The sequence below is a fragment of the Dreissena polymorpha genome, chromosome 8 (genome assembly GCF_020536995.1).
Source record: "Dreissena polymorpha isolate Duluth1 chromosome 8, UMN_Dpol_1.0, whole genome shotgun sequence".
Lineage (NCBI taxonomy): Eukaryota > Metazoa > Mollusca > Bivalvia > Myida > Dreissenidae > Dreissena > Dreissena polymorpha.
Window position 1 is genome coordinate 78,785,078 of NC_068362.1, and position 17,631 is coordinate 78,802,708.

General features: G+C 34.5%; 1 protein-coding gene across 1 annotated transcript; it reads left to right on the forward strand.

Moving 5' to 3' along the window:
- The first annotated feature begins 16,083 nt into the window (after positions 1-16,083).
- On the forward strand, positions 16,084-17,307 carry LOC127840663 (NK1 transcription factor-related protein 1-like). Its single transcript, XM_052369076.1, has 2 exons — positions 16,084-16,294; positions 16,577-17,307. The coding sequence occupies exons 1-2, from the start codon at positions 16,084-16,086 to the stop codon at positions 17,305-17,307; spliced, it is 942 nt and encodes a 313-aa protein (XP_052225036.1).
- The last annotated feature ends 324 nt before the right edge of the window (positions 17,308-17,631 follow it).

Here is a 17,631-nt window from a genome sequence, read left to right on the forward strand (position 1 = left end):
GATCTCTCTGTCGTCGTCCCTTATTTATCCCGAACGGCCAAGAGAATGATGATGTTCGATCATCAGCCATACCGGTTTGAACAAACAATTCTTTGCATTGAACGTTCCAGGGCGGCTATTCCAGATTGTATCATAATATCAGTATGTTTAAAGTTTATGATTTGTTTTAAAAGTAGCGGATACCAGAAATTTTCCCCCGATGAAGTTTCTGCATTTTCATAGTTTGCTATCTTGAAAAAGCTCACACAAAATCTAGACCATCCATAAAAAGTAGAAACCCGTCGCTTCCAAGATAATACACATTGTGATAAATAGTATGCTTTTAATCACGTAAAATCATGGAACAAAGTTGAAACATAACATTTATCCCATCACCAAGTATCGATTGTCGAAATAAATACTAGAATAGTTACCTTTCCTTTATTTAAGCATGAACGAAACAAACCTGTTACGCATAGTAAAATGACGTAATTTTTATGTTTATATTCAAAACGTCATTTAATGTTCTCCATTTTGTTGTTTTTGTTTTTCGATAATATCTGCCAATTTCTTTGATCAAAATAACGATTTACATTTTGGGGAAAACTATGGGATAAATTGAATTGTCGAACGGAAATAAGTTTATATGCTGGAATTTTATATGCTCGGCACGAATATGTTAGCATTGCTAGAATAAACCTGTCACGCGCATTACCGGTATTATGAAGTCCTAAAATAAGAATTACCTGTCCGATATAGATAAGTTTATTTGCTCGACACTGCACGTGGTTCAGGTTATCTTAGTATCACAAATTATGTATTCTAACATTAACGCGTCTTCTGTATTCAACACTAACAATGAATAATAGTATTTTCTATGTTCCCAACATCTGATCTTAAAACGTTCAAACCATTGCCTAGAGAAGTCCGCTAATTTAGTGATTATTCAAAACTAAGTGCCGCCATGAATTTTAAACTTGGCACACACGTCGCATTACGTGTTCTCTGAAATGGGCGTTTGGATGATAGAGTTTAAATCTGAAAAAATCTGTATCATGCACAAAGATTTTTAATCTTTAACTTTGGGCTAGGGGCATATACCTAACATATCGCTATCAAACGATAGACTTTTGTGGAAAGAGAGTTTAACATTTTCCGATGAATGATGACTTTACAGTATGCTTGAGGTATGTGATGTGTCCATATTTAAGCATATTTGAAAATTGCGCTTTCATCGTGAACTTTCCATTTAAAGGGACCTTTTCACAGATTGTGGCATGTTTTAAACATCGGAACAAAAGAGTTCCAGTATAAATTAAAAATAAAATTAACGAAATAAATAAAAGTCCTCCACACCTGGGCTCGAACCACTGACCCCTTGGAGAAGTATAGTTAAGGTGTATTGTGCCGTTTATACCGGTGGATATTTATGGTAGGTTATTTTACAAGTTCTGTATGAATACTAAAGTTACAGTCTGGGCAAACTGTGTAATGCCACACTGTGACATTTGACACGGAATTGTGAAGTTCTTTTTTTGGCTGGAGCAACGGTTCTCAAACGCGACATGACGTCTGCATAATGTGACATCTGTGGCAAGTTATTTAACAACAGTTTGATGAATTATCGCGCAATAGTCCGTGCATTTTCGTACGGTCACTCGCGCACGCACGCACATACACTGCTTTACCGGGCTTACCGCAAGCGGTTTCGACAAAAACAAACATTACAAAGCATATAGATATTATAGAAATCTTAAAGCAAATAACAATACGGAGAAGAGAAATACTGGGCATTGTCGCAATTCTAGTTTCGCGTTTAAAATGTTTGCGTCCAATCTTAATGATTTTCAGTGGCAATGTGACATAACTATCAGACAGAGATCACGTAGACGTACTCTCGGCGTACTTTAAGTTCATACACTTGCTGTTCTTAACGTGATTATTTCTCATAAAAGAAAAGATAAGAAATAAATTACTGTCACTGACAATAAATGAATCGTCTTTTTCGCAACATATTTGAACATGTCAATTTAAGTAAATATTCGAAAGAAATACCATTTCACTTTCAATGTAACTTGGATATAATTAAGTACTTTTATAAAAACAGTGTTTGTTCTGCAGAAAAGAATTTCGCTGTGCAAATTGCTAAAATAATAGCTCACGTAATTTAGCAGTGTTTTGAACACATTTATCTTTTTACGTAGATCTTCTTTATCAGAAAATCTCAAAACTAATAGCTGTATAACAAGTTGTTATAGAATGGCCCGGTGTAATTATCGACAACTTCAAACCTGTATAAACCCTAGATTTGGTTGTGTTTCATAATCATGACAGTTTCTTACGATTCATAAAGTGAGTGAAAGAAGGAACATTTTAGGATCTCTTTTGACATTTTTAATGTAGTTCACTAAAAGAGGATTATTTTTCAAAGTTTTAACAGTGTTTGTTTTAACAGGTTTGTTTTCATAAATTTTATTTAAATCAAATGACTTTTAGGCCTGTATAATTCTATGCTTCTATGCAATTTATTGAAACCGTCTATCATTAAAAATTCTATACTTCTATGCAATTTATTGAAACCGTCTATCATTAACAATTCTATACTTCTATGCAATTTATTGAAACCGTCTATCATTAAATACGTGTATAGGATTATGACGATGACGATGCTGGGTGTAAGCCTATTTCGTAATTGTAGCAATAACCCAATTGATTAACTACGGCTTGTATTGTTCCCACAAGGAAGACGTTGGAAGTTAAGCTTAAGAGTCTTCCATGGAAGAACTTCTGTAGACGTCTGACCCAAAGTGTGTGTCCTAAAATATGTGTATGTGTTCGCATAATCATTTGTATCGACCTTTTATTGAATTATTTAAATGTACTCCGCCGAGCGCTACAGCATTGTTTATTGATATATGAACAACGATAGGTTGAAATTCTTCAATAAAGAATGGCTGTACTTGCGCTAACATAGTCTTCTACTGAAAATAGCATAAGCGCATATGAATGTGTCTGTCTAAATACATTTTAATACGTGTTGTTATTTTGCTGATATGAAAATACGAAATAACATTTATTATACTAAAACGTCGAAATCACAATCTAAAAGACATAAATAACTAAAACACGAGTCAGTTCAGCATGTAACGTTGTGTAAATTGTGTTCACATTGATTCCCAATATGTTCCTAGTCGCTTTGATAGGGAGTTACGAACATCGCTACCTTGTGGGAGGGTAAATGGGTACAGGCGGGACTTTCAGTGAAGTATACTAGACTTACATATCGCAAAAAAATTCCTACTTTTAACGCACGTATTAAATACATGTATATAGCGGCAATAATGTAATAGCTATTGTCACGAACACAATTAACAATGCCGAAACTATTTATAATAAATGGCACCAATCGGATCCGAACTCGCGCCTAAAATTGAGAACTTTAAAAAGAACTTTACATCATAACTCAGAATACTGCCATATTGCTACTGCTACTGCATTTTCTGCGCTCGTGAAAAATGTGCAAGGGCACAAAAACAAAATATTTTATTGAGCGTTGAAAAAATATTTTCGTATTTGCCTTATATTAAAATAAAACTTCTTGAAACAATGTAGTCAAATGTTGTTGTTTTTTCAAACAAATATATATTGGTTAAATAATCTCAATCATAAGACCTTAAATAAATGTCTACAGATTTTGTTTTAATAAAATAAATTTACATGAAAGGGATTGCGGTGAATTTCCAAAAATAACGCCAGTATTTATATGTACATTATTCCGAATTTCATATTAAGTTAAAACATAAGTTATTTGCATTTATTCGCATTCATTAATAACATCTTATTGCCGTTTTTATTCATCCAATGTTTGTGGAACAATTCAATCAGTAATTCGATAGGTTGTATATAATGTGTCACGCGATCGATCCTATCTCTTTATTTGCACTCCTTTTCAAATTGATTTAATGATGTGATTGGGTAATACACTTTTAAATATTCAAAAGATATATCGTTTTATCCTGCTGTAAATTATAATGAATTGAATATAAAGAGCCTTAAAACGTTTATGTGTAAATATAATAGTCGCCACTTAAATTTGATACAATATAAGTATACCAAACGCATATAGGATTATGATCTGTAGAAAGGGACGAATCGCGCTGCGGGCAAGTTTTTTTAATATAAATGTATTATTATATAAACTGTCACTGACAAATGAAATGTTCAAAAATAAAATTAAAAACTGTTTCTTTAGTAAGTATAATTCAGCAACTATAAGTCGCTTCTTTAATCCCTATTGTCCTGACATTTAAAATACGTTAACACATTAAAGTAATCTAAAGGTACACCCATAAATAAGTACGTTCACATAATAACGTAATCTAAAGGTACACCCATAAATAAGTACGTTCACATAATAACGTAATCTAAAGGTACACCCAAAAATAAGTACGTTCACATAATAACGTAATCTAAAGGTACACCCATAAATAAGTACGTTCACATAATAACGAAATCTAAAGGTACACCCATAAATAAGTACGTTCACATAATAACGTAATCTAAAGGTACACCCATAAATAAGTACGTTCACATAATAACGTAATCTAAAGGTACACCCATAAATAAGTACGTTCACATAATAACGTAATCTAAAGGTACACCCATAAATAAGTACGTTCACATAATAACGTAATCTAAAGGTACACCCATAAATAAGTACGTTCACATAATAACGTAATCTAAAGGTACACCCATAAATAAGTACGTTCACATAATAACGTAATCTAAAGGTACACCCATAAATAAGTACGTTCACATAATAACGTAATCTAAAGGTACACCCATAAATAAGTACGTTCACATAATAACGTAATCTAAAGGTACATCTTTTGTTTACCTATACTTCCGATGCACAGAGCTGTTCAATGTCAATGTGTTACATTGACTGACTTGAGTGACTATCAATGTGTCATATTGACTTACTTGAGTGACTGTCAATGTGTTACATTGCCTGACTTGAGTGACTATCAATGTGTTATATTGACTGACTTGAGTGACTATCTATGTGTTATATTTACTGACTTGAGTGACTATCAATGTGTTATATTGACTGACTTGAGTGACTATCAATGTGTTATATTGACTGAATTGAGAAACTATCAATGTGGTACATTGACTGACTTGAGTGACTATTAATGTGTTATATTGACTGACTTGAGTGACTATCAATGTGTAACATTGACTGACTTGAGTGATTATTAATCTGTAACATTGACTGAATTGAGTGACTATTAATATGTTACATTGACTGACTTGAGAGACTATCTATTTGTTATTTTGACTGACTTGAGAGACTATCTATGTGTTACATTGACTGACTTGAGAGACTATCTATTTGTTATTTCGACTGACTTGAGAGACTATATATGTGTTACATTGACGGACTTGAGAGACTATCTATTTGGTATTTTTACTGATTTGAGAGACTATCTATGTGTTACATTGACTGACTTGAGAGACAATCTATGTGTTACATTGACGGACTTGGGAGACTATCTACGTGTTACATTCACTGACTTATATTGTGTTATGTTGACTGACTTGAGTGAAAATCTATGGGTTTTATTTACTTGCTTGAGTGACTATCTATGTGTTTCATTGACTGACTTGAGTGGATATCTATTTGTTGTATTGACTGACTTGAAAGACTATCTGTGTGTTTAGTTGACTTACTTGAGTGAAAATCTATTGGTTTATTTACTGACTTGAGTGACTATTTGTGTGTTATATTGAATGACTTGATTAGCTATCTATATGTTATTTTGACTGACTTGAGATACTATCTATTTGCTATTTTGACTGACTTGAGAGACTATCTTTTTGTAATTTTGACTGACATGAGAGACTATCTATGTGTTACATTGACTGACTTGAGAGACTATCTATATGCTATATATTGACTTACTTGAGAGATTATCTTTGTGTTATATTGACTGACTTGAGAGACTATCTATTTGTTACATTGACTGACTTGAGAGAATATCTATATGTTATATATTGACTGACTTGAATGACTTTCTTTGCGTTATATTGACTGACTTGAGAGACTATATATATTTAATATATTGACTGACTTGAGAGACTATCTATGTATTACATTGACTGACTTGAGAGACTATCTATATGTTATACATTGACTGACTGGAATGACTATAAATGTGTTACATTGACTGACTTGAGCGATTTTCTTTATGGCAAATTGACTGACTTGAATGACTTTCTATGTGTTATATTGACTGAACTGAGTGGCTATATATATTTAATATATTGACTGACTTGAGAGACTATATATATTTAATATATTGACTGACTTGATCGACTATATATGTGTTTCATTTACTGACTTGAGAGACTATCTATATGCTATATATTGACGTACTTGAGAGACTATCTTTGTGTTATATTGACTGACTTGAGAGACTATCTATTTGTAACATTGACTGACTTGAGAGAACATCTATATGTTATATATTGACTGACTTGGATTACTTTCTATGCGTAACATTGACTGACTTGAGAGACTATATATATTTAATATATTGACAGACTTGAGATACTATCTATGTGTTACATTGACTGACTTCAGAGACTATCTATATGTTATACATTGACTGACTGGAATGACTATCAATGTGTGACATTGACTGACTTGAGTGATTTTCTTTATGGTATATTGACTGACTTGAATGACTTTCTATGTGTTATATTGACTGACTTGAGGGACTATATATATTTAATATATTGACTGACTTGAGAGACTATATATATGTTATACATTGACTTACTTAAATGAATATCAATGTGTTACATTGACTGACTTGAGTGTCTATCTTTGTGTTATATTGATTGGCTTGAGAGATTATCTATTTTGTGAATTGATTAACTTGATTGACCATCCTAGTATTAACAGTTAACCGAAAGTATTGATATAGGAGCGTATTCGAAATATCAGATTGTCTAACGTGAAATAATATTTCGGAAAGAAGAAAGTACGCTGCGTGTTAGATTCATGTGTATAACAAAGAAAAATAGCTCCTGCATGAACTTGCTCGCAGAATGTTTGTATTTAAGTAAAACAAATTTTAATGCGGATGTTTTATTTGTATTTTGTACGAGAAACTTTAAAACACAATATGACAAGTAACTACATGTAGAAAATAACAAATTATGTTTCATTCCATCATAGTCGTGTAGTTTTCAATGAATCAAGTATTCGATGAGATATTTTCAGTCAAATCTCTGCGCGGAGGTTATTAAATCAGTCTCAGCCGTTACATTCTTGCACGTGTTCACTCTTTCAGAAAAAAACGCCAGTCTCTATCGACAATGGACCGAACACGATGTTAAATCCTAACTTTGAAGGCCGGAAGCATGTGTCATCATCCAACGCAGAAAACCTATTCATCCACCGCCTGAGCGACAAGGACTCCTCGCCGTTTATGTCCCAAATGAGGTCAAGGACGCCGAATACTTTCTGGAGGTCACCGTACGTCGGGGACAACGGAAGTGCCGGAGCAAGGGCACTCCTTCTGCGTCCCATGATGTCAATCACAACTCCGCTCCACCGACAGAAGCTCGAAAATGGCCCCGTAAGAAGTATCCTCAAGACTAATACACGCAATGAATCGACCGAACTGGAGGATACTTCCCAGGAGGCGGTTTCTAAGCAACAGAGACCACTTTCAGAACCAAGCCATTACCACGAAGCTCCCAATTTAATTACTACCGGTACGGGCAAAGGTGTTCCGCACGGCTCTTCGCCGCGCGCTAAAACAGCGGGAAAACGTGTGAAATTTTCTTCAATGCCATCAAAAAGCAATCAAATCGACATTTCCCAAAACCCTGTTAGTGTTGGCTATTCCACCGGAACAAAGGTAATACCTTTCAAGGGACGCCGGTTATTTTTAGACAAAAACGTATCCACTAGAATCCTTGGTTATCCCACACGGACGGTCACAAAATGGCAGTCGAAAAACGAAGCGCTGCCGTCGGTTTCTCTTAACGGAACAGAGTCAAACATAAAATCCCAAATCAACGCATTTATCAGAAAATTAAAGCTCGCTGAATGTGAGCGCTCGTCAAAACTTGAAACCAGTTCCGGTCAGATTATTGAAATAGCAGACGAAACATCACAACGGAAAACGGCTGACAAGTTACGCCGATTGAGGTCATGTCCGGCAGTGCCTATGCACCCTGACTGGAGCGAGTTTGATATGGACAAAGTCTCTCAGAGCGCCTCGAAACATGGGCAGTCGGAACCCCACAATCAAACGCATATAAATGGCTCTTCAACACCCCACGCGATTTCAGATAATCAAGAATCCGGATCGGTGACATTGTCGGAATCAGTTTCGATTGAAAGCTTTGAGTCTTTAAACAACGAGGACAAGATTGTGGAAAGAACACAGACTGGAGCCAAAATAGTTCGCTCTAAACCGAACGTGTGTCTTTTGACTAAATATCGACATATCACAACGAATAATTTAAATAAATACGGCGACCGAGGTTTACCTGACAGGGTCATTTCAGATCAACTGAGATACGCTGGTAAGGGACATAACTCAGTGAACTTCTGTGACGTGCGGAAAACGAGTCAGATATTGGGCTGGTTGGAGGAAGTAAACGCGGCACACCAAATTACAGCAACGGAAGATACAGTCGATCAGGCAAATGCTGAACAATAGACTACATGGCCTGACATGTGTCTTCGCAATGCGCGCTGTCAGGACAAATAATTAAGACTTAAGTTCGTTACGAATACAATGACGATCTTTAATTCCACTTGTGACAACTGATGTGGAAATAGATATGAGCCGAGCTCTGTGAAAAGGGCGTTTAATGCATGTTCGTAAAGTGTTATCCAATATTAGCCTGCGCAGTCCACACAGGCTAATCAGTGACGACACTTTCCACCTAAACTTTTTTTACTAGGTAGAGACTTTCTGTAAGCGTAAAAATACCATAAAAGCGGAAAGTGTCATCCCTGATAAGCCTGGGTGGACTGCACAGGCTAATCTGGGACGACACAGTACGAACATGCATTAAACCCCCTTTTTTCACACAGCATGGCTCTTAGATTGAATTCGCATCTATACCTTCATATGGAAGGTTCTGTTTTCACGGAATAGTCTAATATTTAGATGATTACATTTAATTATTTTTTTATTAATACATAGCCTCGGTACAATTTAAAAATAATATTTACAGTATGTATACATGCTATGTTCTTATATATATTTGTTTTTCGTTAACGTTATCATATATATATATATATATATATATATATATATATATATATATATATATATATATATATATATATATATATATATATATATATATATATATATATATATATATATATATATATATTATGGATCGTGTCTCAAAAACAGATCATCATAATTTCCACAATTTTTAAACTTGTCTGTTTGATACAAACAAGAAACCTTTGCGATTTTTAGTGCAATAATTCTGGAATGAGACGATTTAAATTGCATGTTTTAAACGAAAATCATTATTTCGTACGTGTAAATGCATCTTATTATACGTATGGTTCTTCTCATGTTTTTGTTTGAATTTGTTATACATTGTTGATTGTACGGTGGCACAGATGTCGACACCACGACATAGTATCTCGTTCACACGACTGAATAAGTTGTGGGGAACGAGATATAATTAACTCCTGATAACGCGAGAGAACCACTCGGTAAGTCATGAGAACGACTTAGCTAACTCGTAAGAACCACGTACTTAGAACGAGATAAGCTTGTCGTGGTAACAGAGTACAATTTGTTAAATGCATGTTTAAAAAATGTATTAAACATGGGAGACTAAACATGATTTCTTATGATAAAAAATGCCAGGATTGTGTCCCTTAACTAGTGCGCACTATAACATCCCCATAGGAAAGACATTGTCATTGTATATAATTCTATACAAGGAACAATACCTGTCAAAAAAATTATATACATTTACACAACCACTCAAATGTGTTATAACCTCACAACGACATAGCTCGGCTGCACAATGCTAAACGAACAATTATTTGTTAAGAAAATTAGTCTTATCTATTGAGCACAGAATCATAAAACATTTGAACCGTTCCCTGTGAAAGGGGGATGTACTGCCTGTGCGTAAAGTGTCGTCCCATATTAGGTTGTGCAGTCAACACAGGCTAAGCAGGGACGACACTCTCCGCCTAAACTGGAGTTTTGCTGAAAAGAGACTTCCTTTAAACGAAAAATACCATAAACGCGGAAAGTTTCGTTCCTGATTAGCCTGTGCGGACTCTACTCATCTTGCGCGATCTCGCGATGTTTATAAGATGTGTTGAAACACTTTTGTTTTTTAATGGTCTATTCCGCGAATACGACTATGCTAAATTAACATATCATCAATTAGTTTGTTACAATTCAGATACACTAACCACTAATGATCTGCAATCACCACAACATTTATTAGCTTTTAAGCATTACAATCGCTTTTTAGCAAAATGCAAAATACACAAGGGGGTTAATATTAAGTTCTGCTATAATCATTTGAATAATACATCAACAGACCTTATTATTTTCGTTAATTCTTAATGGTGTGATAAATTCTCAAAATTAGTTGTGTAACCCGTTTTGTACCGTAATTTTGTTTAAATGTGTTTGAATTAAACCAATCAGTAATGAAATAAACTCTTATGTCATATTGGACATCAATACGCAACATCAGGACGAAGATCGTTGGTAGCGTGTCTTCTCGAACCCATGATTTTCATTCCTTATGTTTACGACTGCTCAAAAACTAGATTATTCGGCCACCTTGACCCATGATTTATTTGAGATTTAAGTAATTTAATAATCTGCACGGTGCATTATGCGATCGTTAACAACCTTCAAACATTTTAACGTTTTAAGCAAAACAATACTTGAGGAAAACAATTAAATTTCATTCGTTTTTGATGAAACACACTGCTGTTTACATCTTCCCGCTAGCTATCCCCCGCCATAAGCGGAGGGATATTGTTTTGGCGTTGACTGTCCGTCCGTCTTTCCGTCCGTCCGTCCGGAGTCATATCTCGGAAGTGCTTTGGTGGATTTCATTGAAACTTGGTATTAGTATATATATGGATAATAGGATGATGCACGCCTAATGGCATTGTACACCATCTGATAATAACAGAGTTATGGCCCTTTGTATCTTGAAAAAATGTTTTTGTGTGTCCAAGGCCATATCTTGGAAGTGCTTTGGCGGATATCATTGAAATTTGGGAAGAGTGACCAAAAGCATATCAAAGATAAAAAAAAGATATCAATTCAACGAATTTGCTTGTTAGATCTTAAATTATACATTTGTGTACTTTTTAGTATTTTTTCTTCAGCCGCAGAAATTCTAAATCTGTTAAGCATAGAATTTAACATAAACATCCATACTTCTGTACATGTATTTATACACATGCATGTATCGATAATCATTTAAACTATGATCTGTAAACCATTTACGACCTAGGCTTAGCTGATAGCAAACGCATTTCAATGATGTTAATATATTCATGCTAACTTAATGTACAGTTTTATGTATCATAGTATAGTGACAAAAAACACAACATGTATTTGCAAGTAAAAGATGAGTAACACTATAAGTAAAACACTGTCACCAAGAAAATGTACGTACTCAAAAAATGATTTCATATTTGGAACTAATGTGGCATTTATGGTTAATGCATCACAAACCGTTCAATGCATGTATCCAAACAAAATAGTATTATACATTACAGCACTATGTGCAGTTTGATCAAAACACTTTCGCATAAATAACATAGCTTATTAACTATTCAAAATAAATAAGGCTGGTTTTTTACTCGGGCATAATCAGTTGTTTTTCGTGGAACAAAAAAACAACAAAAAAATAAGCTAGAAATTAAATCAATGCATAAATTTAATACGCACAATATTTTGACTTACTTCAAACAATCATAACTATTATTAGCTTGCTGCAGATGTATCTTCAGGCTATGATTTACATCCAGACGATTGTGTGCATGGGAACTATCATATTTCGTCAACATGTTTATTTACTGTAAATTATTACTTTCAAATTCAGTCAACATGTTTATTTACTGCAAATTATTACTTTAACCACTCTTTTAAAATGCTTGCACTTCTTATGTTTGATATGGCGTTGCCTTTTTGCTTACATAAAGATATATGTAGAATATTTTCAGTTCCATAAAAGTTCGCATTTGTTACATCCTTGTTATCTAACAGAATTAATGATTGCGCCTTCAGTGATTTCTGGAAAGACAGTCAGTTTTGCTACGAACAATGGATTGTGCAATGCCCCGCGAAAACAGATCACCTTCTAAAAACGAAAACACGCAGAAATGTTGTCAACATCCAAGCATATTAAACTATCTGAAAGATTTTGGTACAAAACATTTTGACAGGAAAATGATGATAAGATACAATATAGAAATATTTGTAATTGTTTATAAAACTGTCGAGTTTTTATCTGGTTAGTTCGACGAAAGAGCATTCAACTTAAAAATCGGCGAAAAATTGCTACGTCAGCTGGTGACAAAAGCAGCTTCTCTTTCTTGAAACCAAATTACCACATGTTATAATTCAATTTTTGTTTTTCTTACCCATCGACTTTTAAACGATAAGTATATGCAATTGTGTTGCAACAATTGCAACATATAACAGAAAGTCAGTTTCACACCCCCATTTGATGTTTTATATTTTTTCAGGTGAAGTTTATGTGGAAAACCTTTGTAAATGCATCCTTTCAGAGCTTTCCGCATTACAATTAGCATCTGTCATATAAGTGTCATGATATAATCTGAAATGTTCATGTTCGATAACTGACTGACCAGCCCATATTTCACGGAGATAGTAAAGATGTTGACAAAATCTACACGTTTATGAGACAGTATGGCGAAGACGTTTGCTAGTGTTTTGATTTTGTAACATAATTAACGTCTCAAAGACAATGCGACAACACGTGTTATCTTTTAAGATTCACAGCTAAATAGTTAAAATAATATTTATATTACATGCCCCGAGTTTATAACTCATATTTTTACCGAGATAATAAACATTTCAAAAAAACGTATTTTTAAATACAAGAAATCGTCATTTTCTGAATCATAGTCTAAAACAAACCAAATGCATGCAGATATAAATTAACAATTCTAAATTTAATGTAATTATGTTGCAGTTACATTTTCAAAGGACATTTCAGAGATTGTCATATGCAATTATCATGTGTCATATGAGTTGCATGTCGTTATCTCAAAGCTGATGTTCGATAGCTCATATTACAATAAGATAATTAGGATGTTGACAAACTCAACACGTTTACATGACATGATGAAACTAGACAGTCTTTCTTGTCGTTATTGTGCATACATGATGTAACAAGATGAATTCGTGTATATGTTATTGAACAATGGTTTTTGTTTGTTTGGCTTCTTCGTAGTGATCCCCCGTGTAAAGCAAAGCACACAACACATCTGCCACCATACAACCATACAAAACAAGCAAAATAGACAGCGCAGCAAACACTTGTTTTATGTTTTAAGTGATCACCACTAGTACTATCATATTGTCTTCAATTTTACTAGTGAAATTTTTTTCTTAGTGATTACCAGTACGTGATCGACTTAGATTTGAAATAAGATAATTTCCCGTTTGGAATACAATCGGATTACAATTCGCTTTATTTCAATATCATCGTATCCAAGTGCCATGGTCGTATCTCAAGTGACCAGCCCATATTTCAGTGCGATAATAAAGATGTTGACAAAATTTACATGTTTACAAGACAGTAAGGTGACACAGTGGCGTAACTTTTATATTTTTAATAAACGCCCAAAAGATAATAAGATTGCATTTTTCGTGTATTCTCACCACCCAGCAGTGGAAACGACATCTATTCACCAGCCCCACGTGTAAGCCGCGGGCTCCATCATATCCAGAGTACCGGTAACACATTTAGAGCTTTTCTAATTATTTATTTTTTACGCCAGACTAGAGTGTTTAGGTAATATATTGGCAACAAATAACTGTTGACCATGTATTTCGAATTTTGAGTTTCGTATTGCGGAGAAGTGTAAGTTTTCTTTGCAACTAATTTGTATGTATAAATATACGAGTCTTACGGTTTGGGACTCATATTAATTCTCGCATGTTAACGCGGCTTATTGGACCTTTACGTTTTTTCACAAGAAGATTGTCTAATATAACATATAGGTAAAGAAACAACACCACCTACACCACCACCAACAACAACAACATTTATTCAGCACTTAAGCTAACAATAAAGCTTCTAGCGTAGTGAATATAAATATACTGTTATATAGGTAAACACATAACAAATTAAAAGCATTAGGACATTTTATCTTTAACATGAAGATATTTTATTGTAGATATATTATATGTATGGGAATGAAATTGATAATTTCGTTTGATTGAACACTTTGAACCGAATATGAACTACGTGGAAATATCTTTTTAAATACAAATACATGTTCTAAATTAAAAGCATTTAATGTCTTAATTGTGTTACTGTAAATAAGGTTATATTGTCATGACGTATGTCGTATGAAACGCACGTCCTTAAGAGGCGCTCTGCGAAAAGGGGATTTAATGTATGTGCGAAAAGTGTCGGCCCAGATTAGCCTTGCAGTCCGTACAAGCTAATAAGTGACGACATTTTCCGCCCTAACTTGATGTTTGCTAAGAAGAGACTTTCTTGAAGCGAAATATATAATAAAAAGTTAAGTGTCATTCCTGATTAGCCTGTGCGGACTGCACAGGCTAATCTGGGACGACACTTTATGCACATTCCTTAAACCCCCTTTTTTCAGAGCATGTTCCCATTGTATTTTTCGTATCGTAAGTTTTATTGTCCAGACAATATGTGTTATTTGTATTGTGCAGGACAAGCACAGATTAACCCATTTATGCCTAGCGTCCTGAAAAAAGAACATTGCAAACAGCGTAGACCCAGATGAGACGCCGCATAATGCGGCGTCTCATCTGGATCTGCGCTGTTTGCTTAAATGAATTTCTTTATGAAATATACTAAATATAGACATATATATACTTAACACCCCTAATTTTGGAAATAAATTGATCCAATTAAGAAGGATAGGAGAGTCCACTAGGCATACATGGGTTAAGAATATTTATTGAAAAGCATCAGTGTTAAGCACCACTTGATATTATTTCGTTTAGTTTGAATACATTTTTGCGATACATAAAACATGACATGATAATTTAAGTATCAAAATATTTCTACACTTATAATCAGAGCAGAACAGAAAATGTATTATGGTTACGTATTACATGATTATCGTTTAAAAAAAAACAATAAAAAGATATATGGCATAAGATAATTAAGATTTTAACAAGTAAATATTTCTACTGTGAATATATTGCTGTAGGTAGAGCAAAAATATGTAGTTAGATCGATTATGTATACATTAATGCAGATACTATTTCCTTGGACATAGGCAAATAATGGTTTAGTAAATCATGCTAATTGGATGAACCGTTTCAGTAGCTAGTTATTTCATATTTTTATCAAAATGATTTTAAATTGGTGGTCAATTTATCTGCAATTGAAGAAACCAATTGATGATATTGTATTGTACTAAAGTAATATTGACGGAAGTCACACCGTGACAAATTGATTGACCAATCAGAGAACAAAAGAGTTTCAAAACATCCTCTGATTGAAGCGATCAAACAATATGATAAGGTCCTTTCTTTTATAATCGTTCTCACCTTTCCACGTATTTATATTTTGCTCCAACCGAAATGGTCATCAAATATTGATACACTTTAAAGCAGAACAGTGCAAGAATTACATTAGTTCATGTGTTGATAATAAACGAAATATTATTTCATCTACACTTATTTTCGGATAGGGTACATACTTGAGTAGTTGTGAATCTTTACTGAAATCGTTAGAAAAACGGAAAGTTAAACTAGTTTCCATATATGTCCAAAATTATAAATCGTTGTCTGTTATCGACGTTGCATGCAGAAAATGACTGAGAACGCTGGCGTCATTGGCAAGGAAGTTGAGCGGATACCTCTGAGTTTTTCAATCAGCAGGATTCTTAGCAACGCAGACGACAAGGCATCACGTGGGTCAACGGAGCACGTGACGGAGGCCATTCACAGACTTCCCCGTCCATACGGCGCGAAGATTCAATACTATACCCCATTCACTGAAACTGGGGCGGACTGTCATTTTGGTAAATAACAACATAACCCTTACATGTCCATTCTGAAATACTAAGACGAGAGTTGATTAAATCATCAAATGTTTCTTTCTGCAAAAGAATATAGTTCACATTAACATTAAAATATATGACGACATATAACAATATAAAACCGAGTGTATAAATTCAAATTCATTTAAGAACAGGGAATCATCAAAATTCGTATTTGAGAATACATGTGTAGTTATGCAAATTTTCTCTTGTCATTTTACAATACATGTTTGTTGGTCATATTTTCATTGATTTCTGTTACAGAATGCAATGTTGAACAACGTGCGTGCAGCACACCGGAAACCGAATATCCTTCACCGACGCCTGCTGGGCATCGCTTGATTTTCAGACCCTTTCCGGTTGCAGTCGATACATATCGTTCCATTCCGTACACAGTGCCTACCCGTAGTTATGTCGGACAACATAAGGACAGCGCTCGACAGTACCCGGTTCAAACATCAACTTTCTACGCGGTTCAAAACTGTCGTAACGTCGACGACAACGATGTGTATGATTCCAACAGAAGTAGTCCGGAACCGGAAAGGAATGTTTGCACCAATGATCAAAGCGATATAAGCTTGGATTCACTCGGCGAGAGCTGCCATCAGTCCCCGAGTCCGTTCAAGTCTAAAAAGAAGAAGAAGTTAAGAACGGTTTTCTCACGAAGTCAAATATACCAACTCGAGGCTGCTTTTGACATGAAACGCTATCTAACCGATGCAGAGAGAGCCGGACTTGCAGCCAGCCTGAAATTATCTGAAACCCAGATAAAAATCTGGTTCCAGAACAGAAGAAATAAATGGAAGCGACAGATTAACGGAGAGATGGACGAGATTCCAATTTCCCCTGCTTTCGCTTCCAGATTCCTGCAGAATGGTTTATATCCCATGAATAGTGCGCGCGCAGATCTCGTGCTAACTGGACCATCACTTCCGGCGCATGTTAATGTCTCTCCTTACCAACGAGAGAGTCTTCAGTTTCCCTACCGAACATAATTTACACTAAAAAAGTTATAATTCATTCACGATGGTGTTGTCAATACCATTTGTTGTTATTGTATAATTGTATTGTCCATATCATTTGTTGTTATTTGTTAATTATATTGTTATAAAATATTGTTACTTTACTCATATGCATACGACATAATATTTCTGAAACGAACATTAAACATATGAACATTTATTGCATTTTTACTTTCCTTTTATTGTTATAAAAATCTGTCGATATTAAATCATAGATCTTCGGATTATACACAATTGAAAGATGATGAAAAAGCCCAATGAGCCATTTATAATTCATTGTATACATAGCTCCAACTT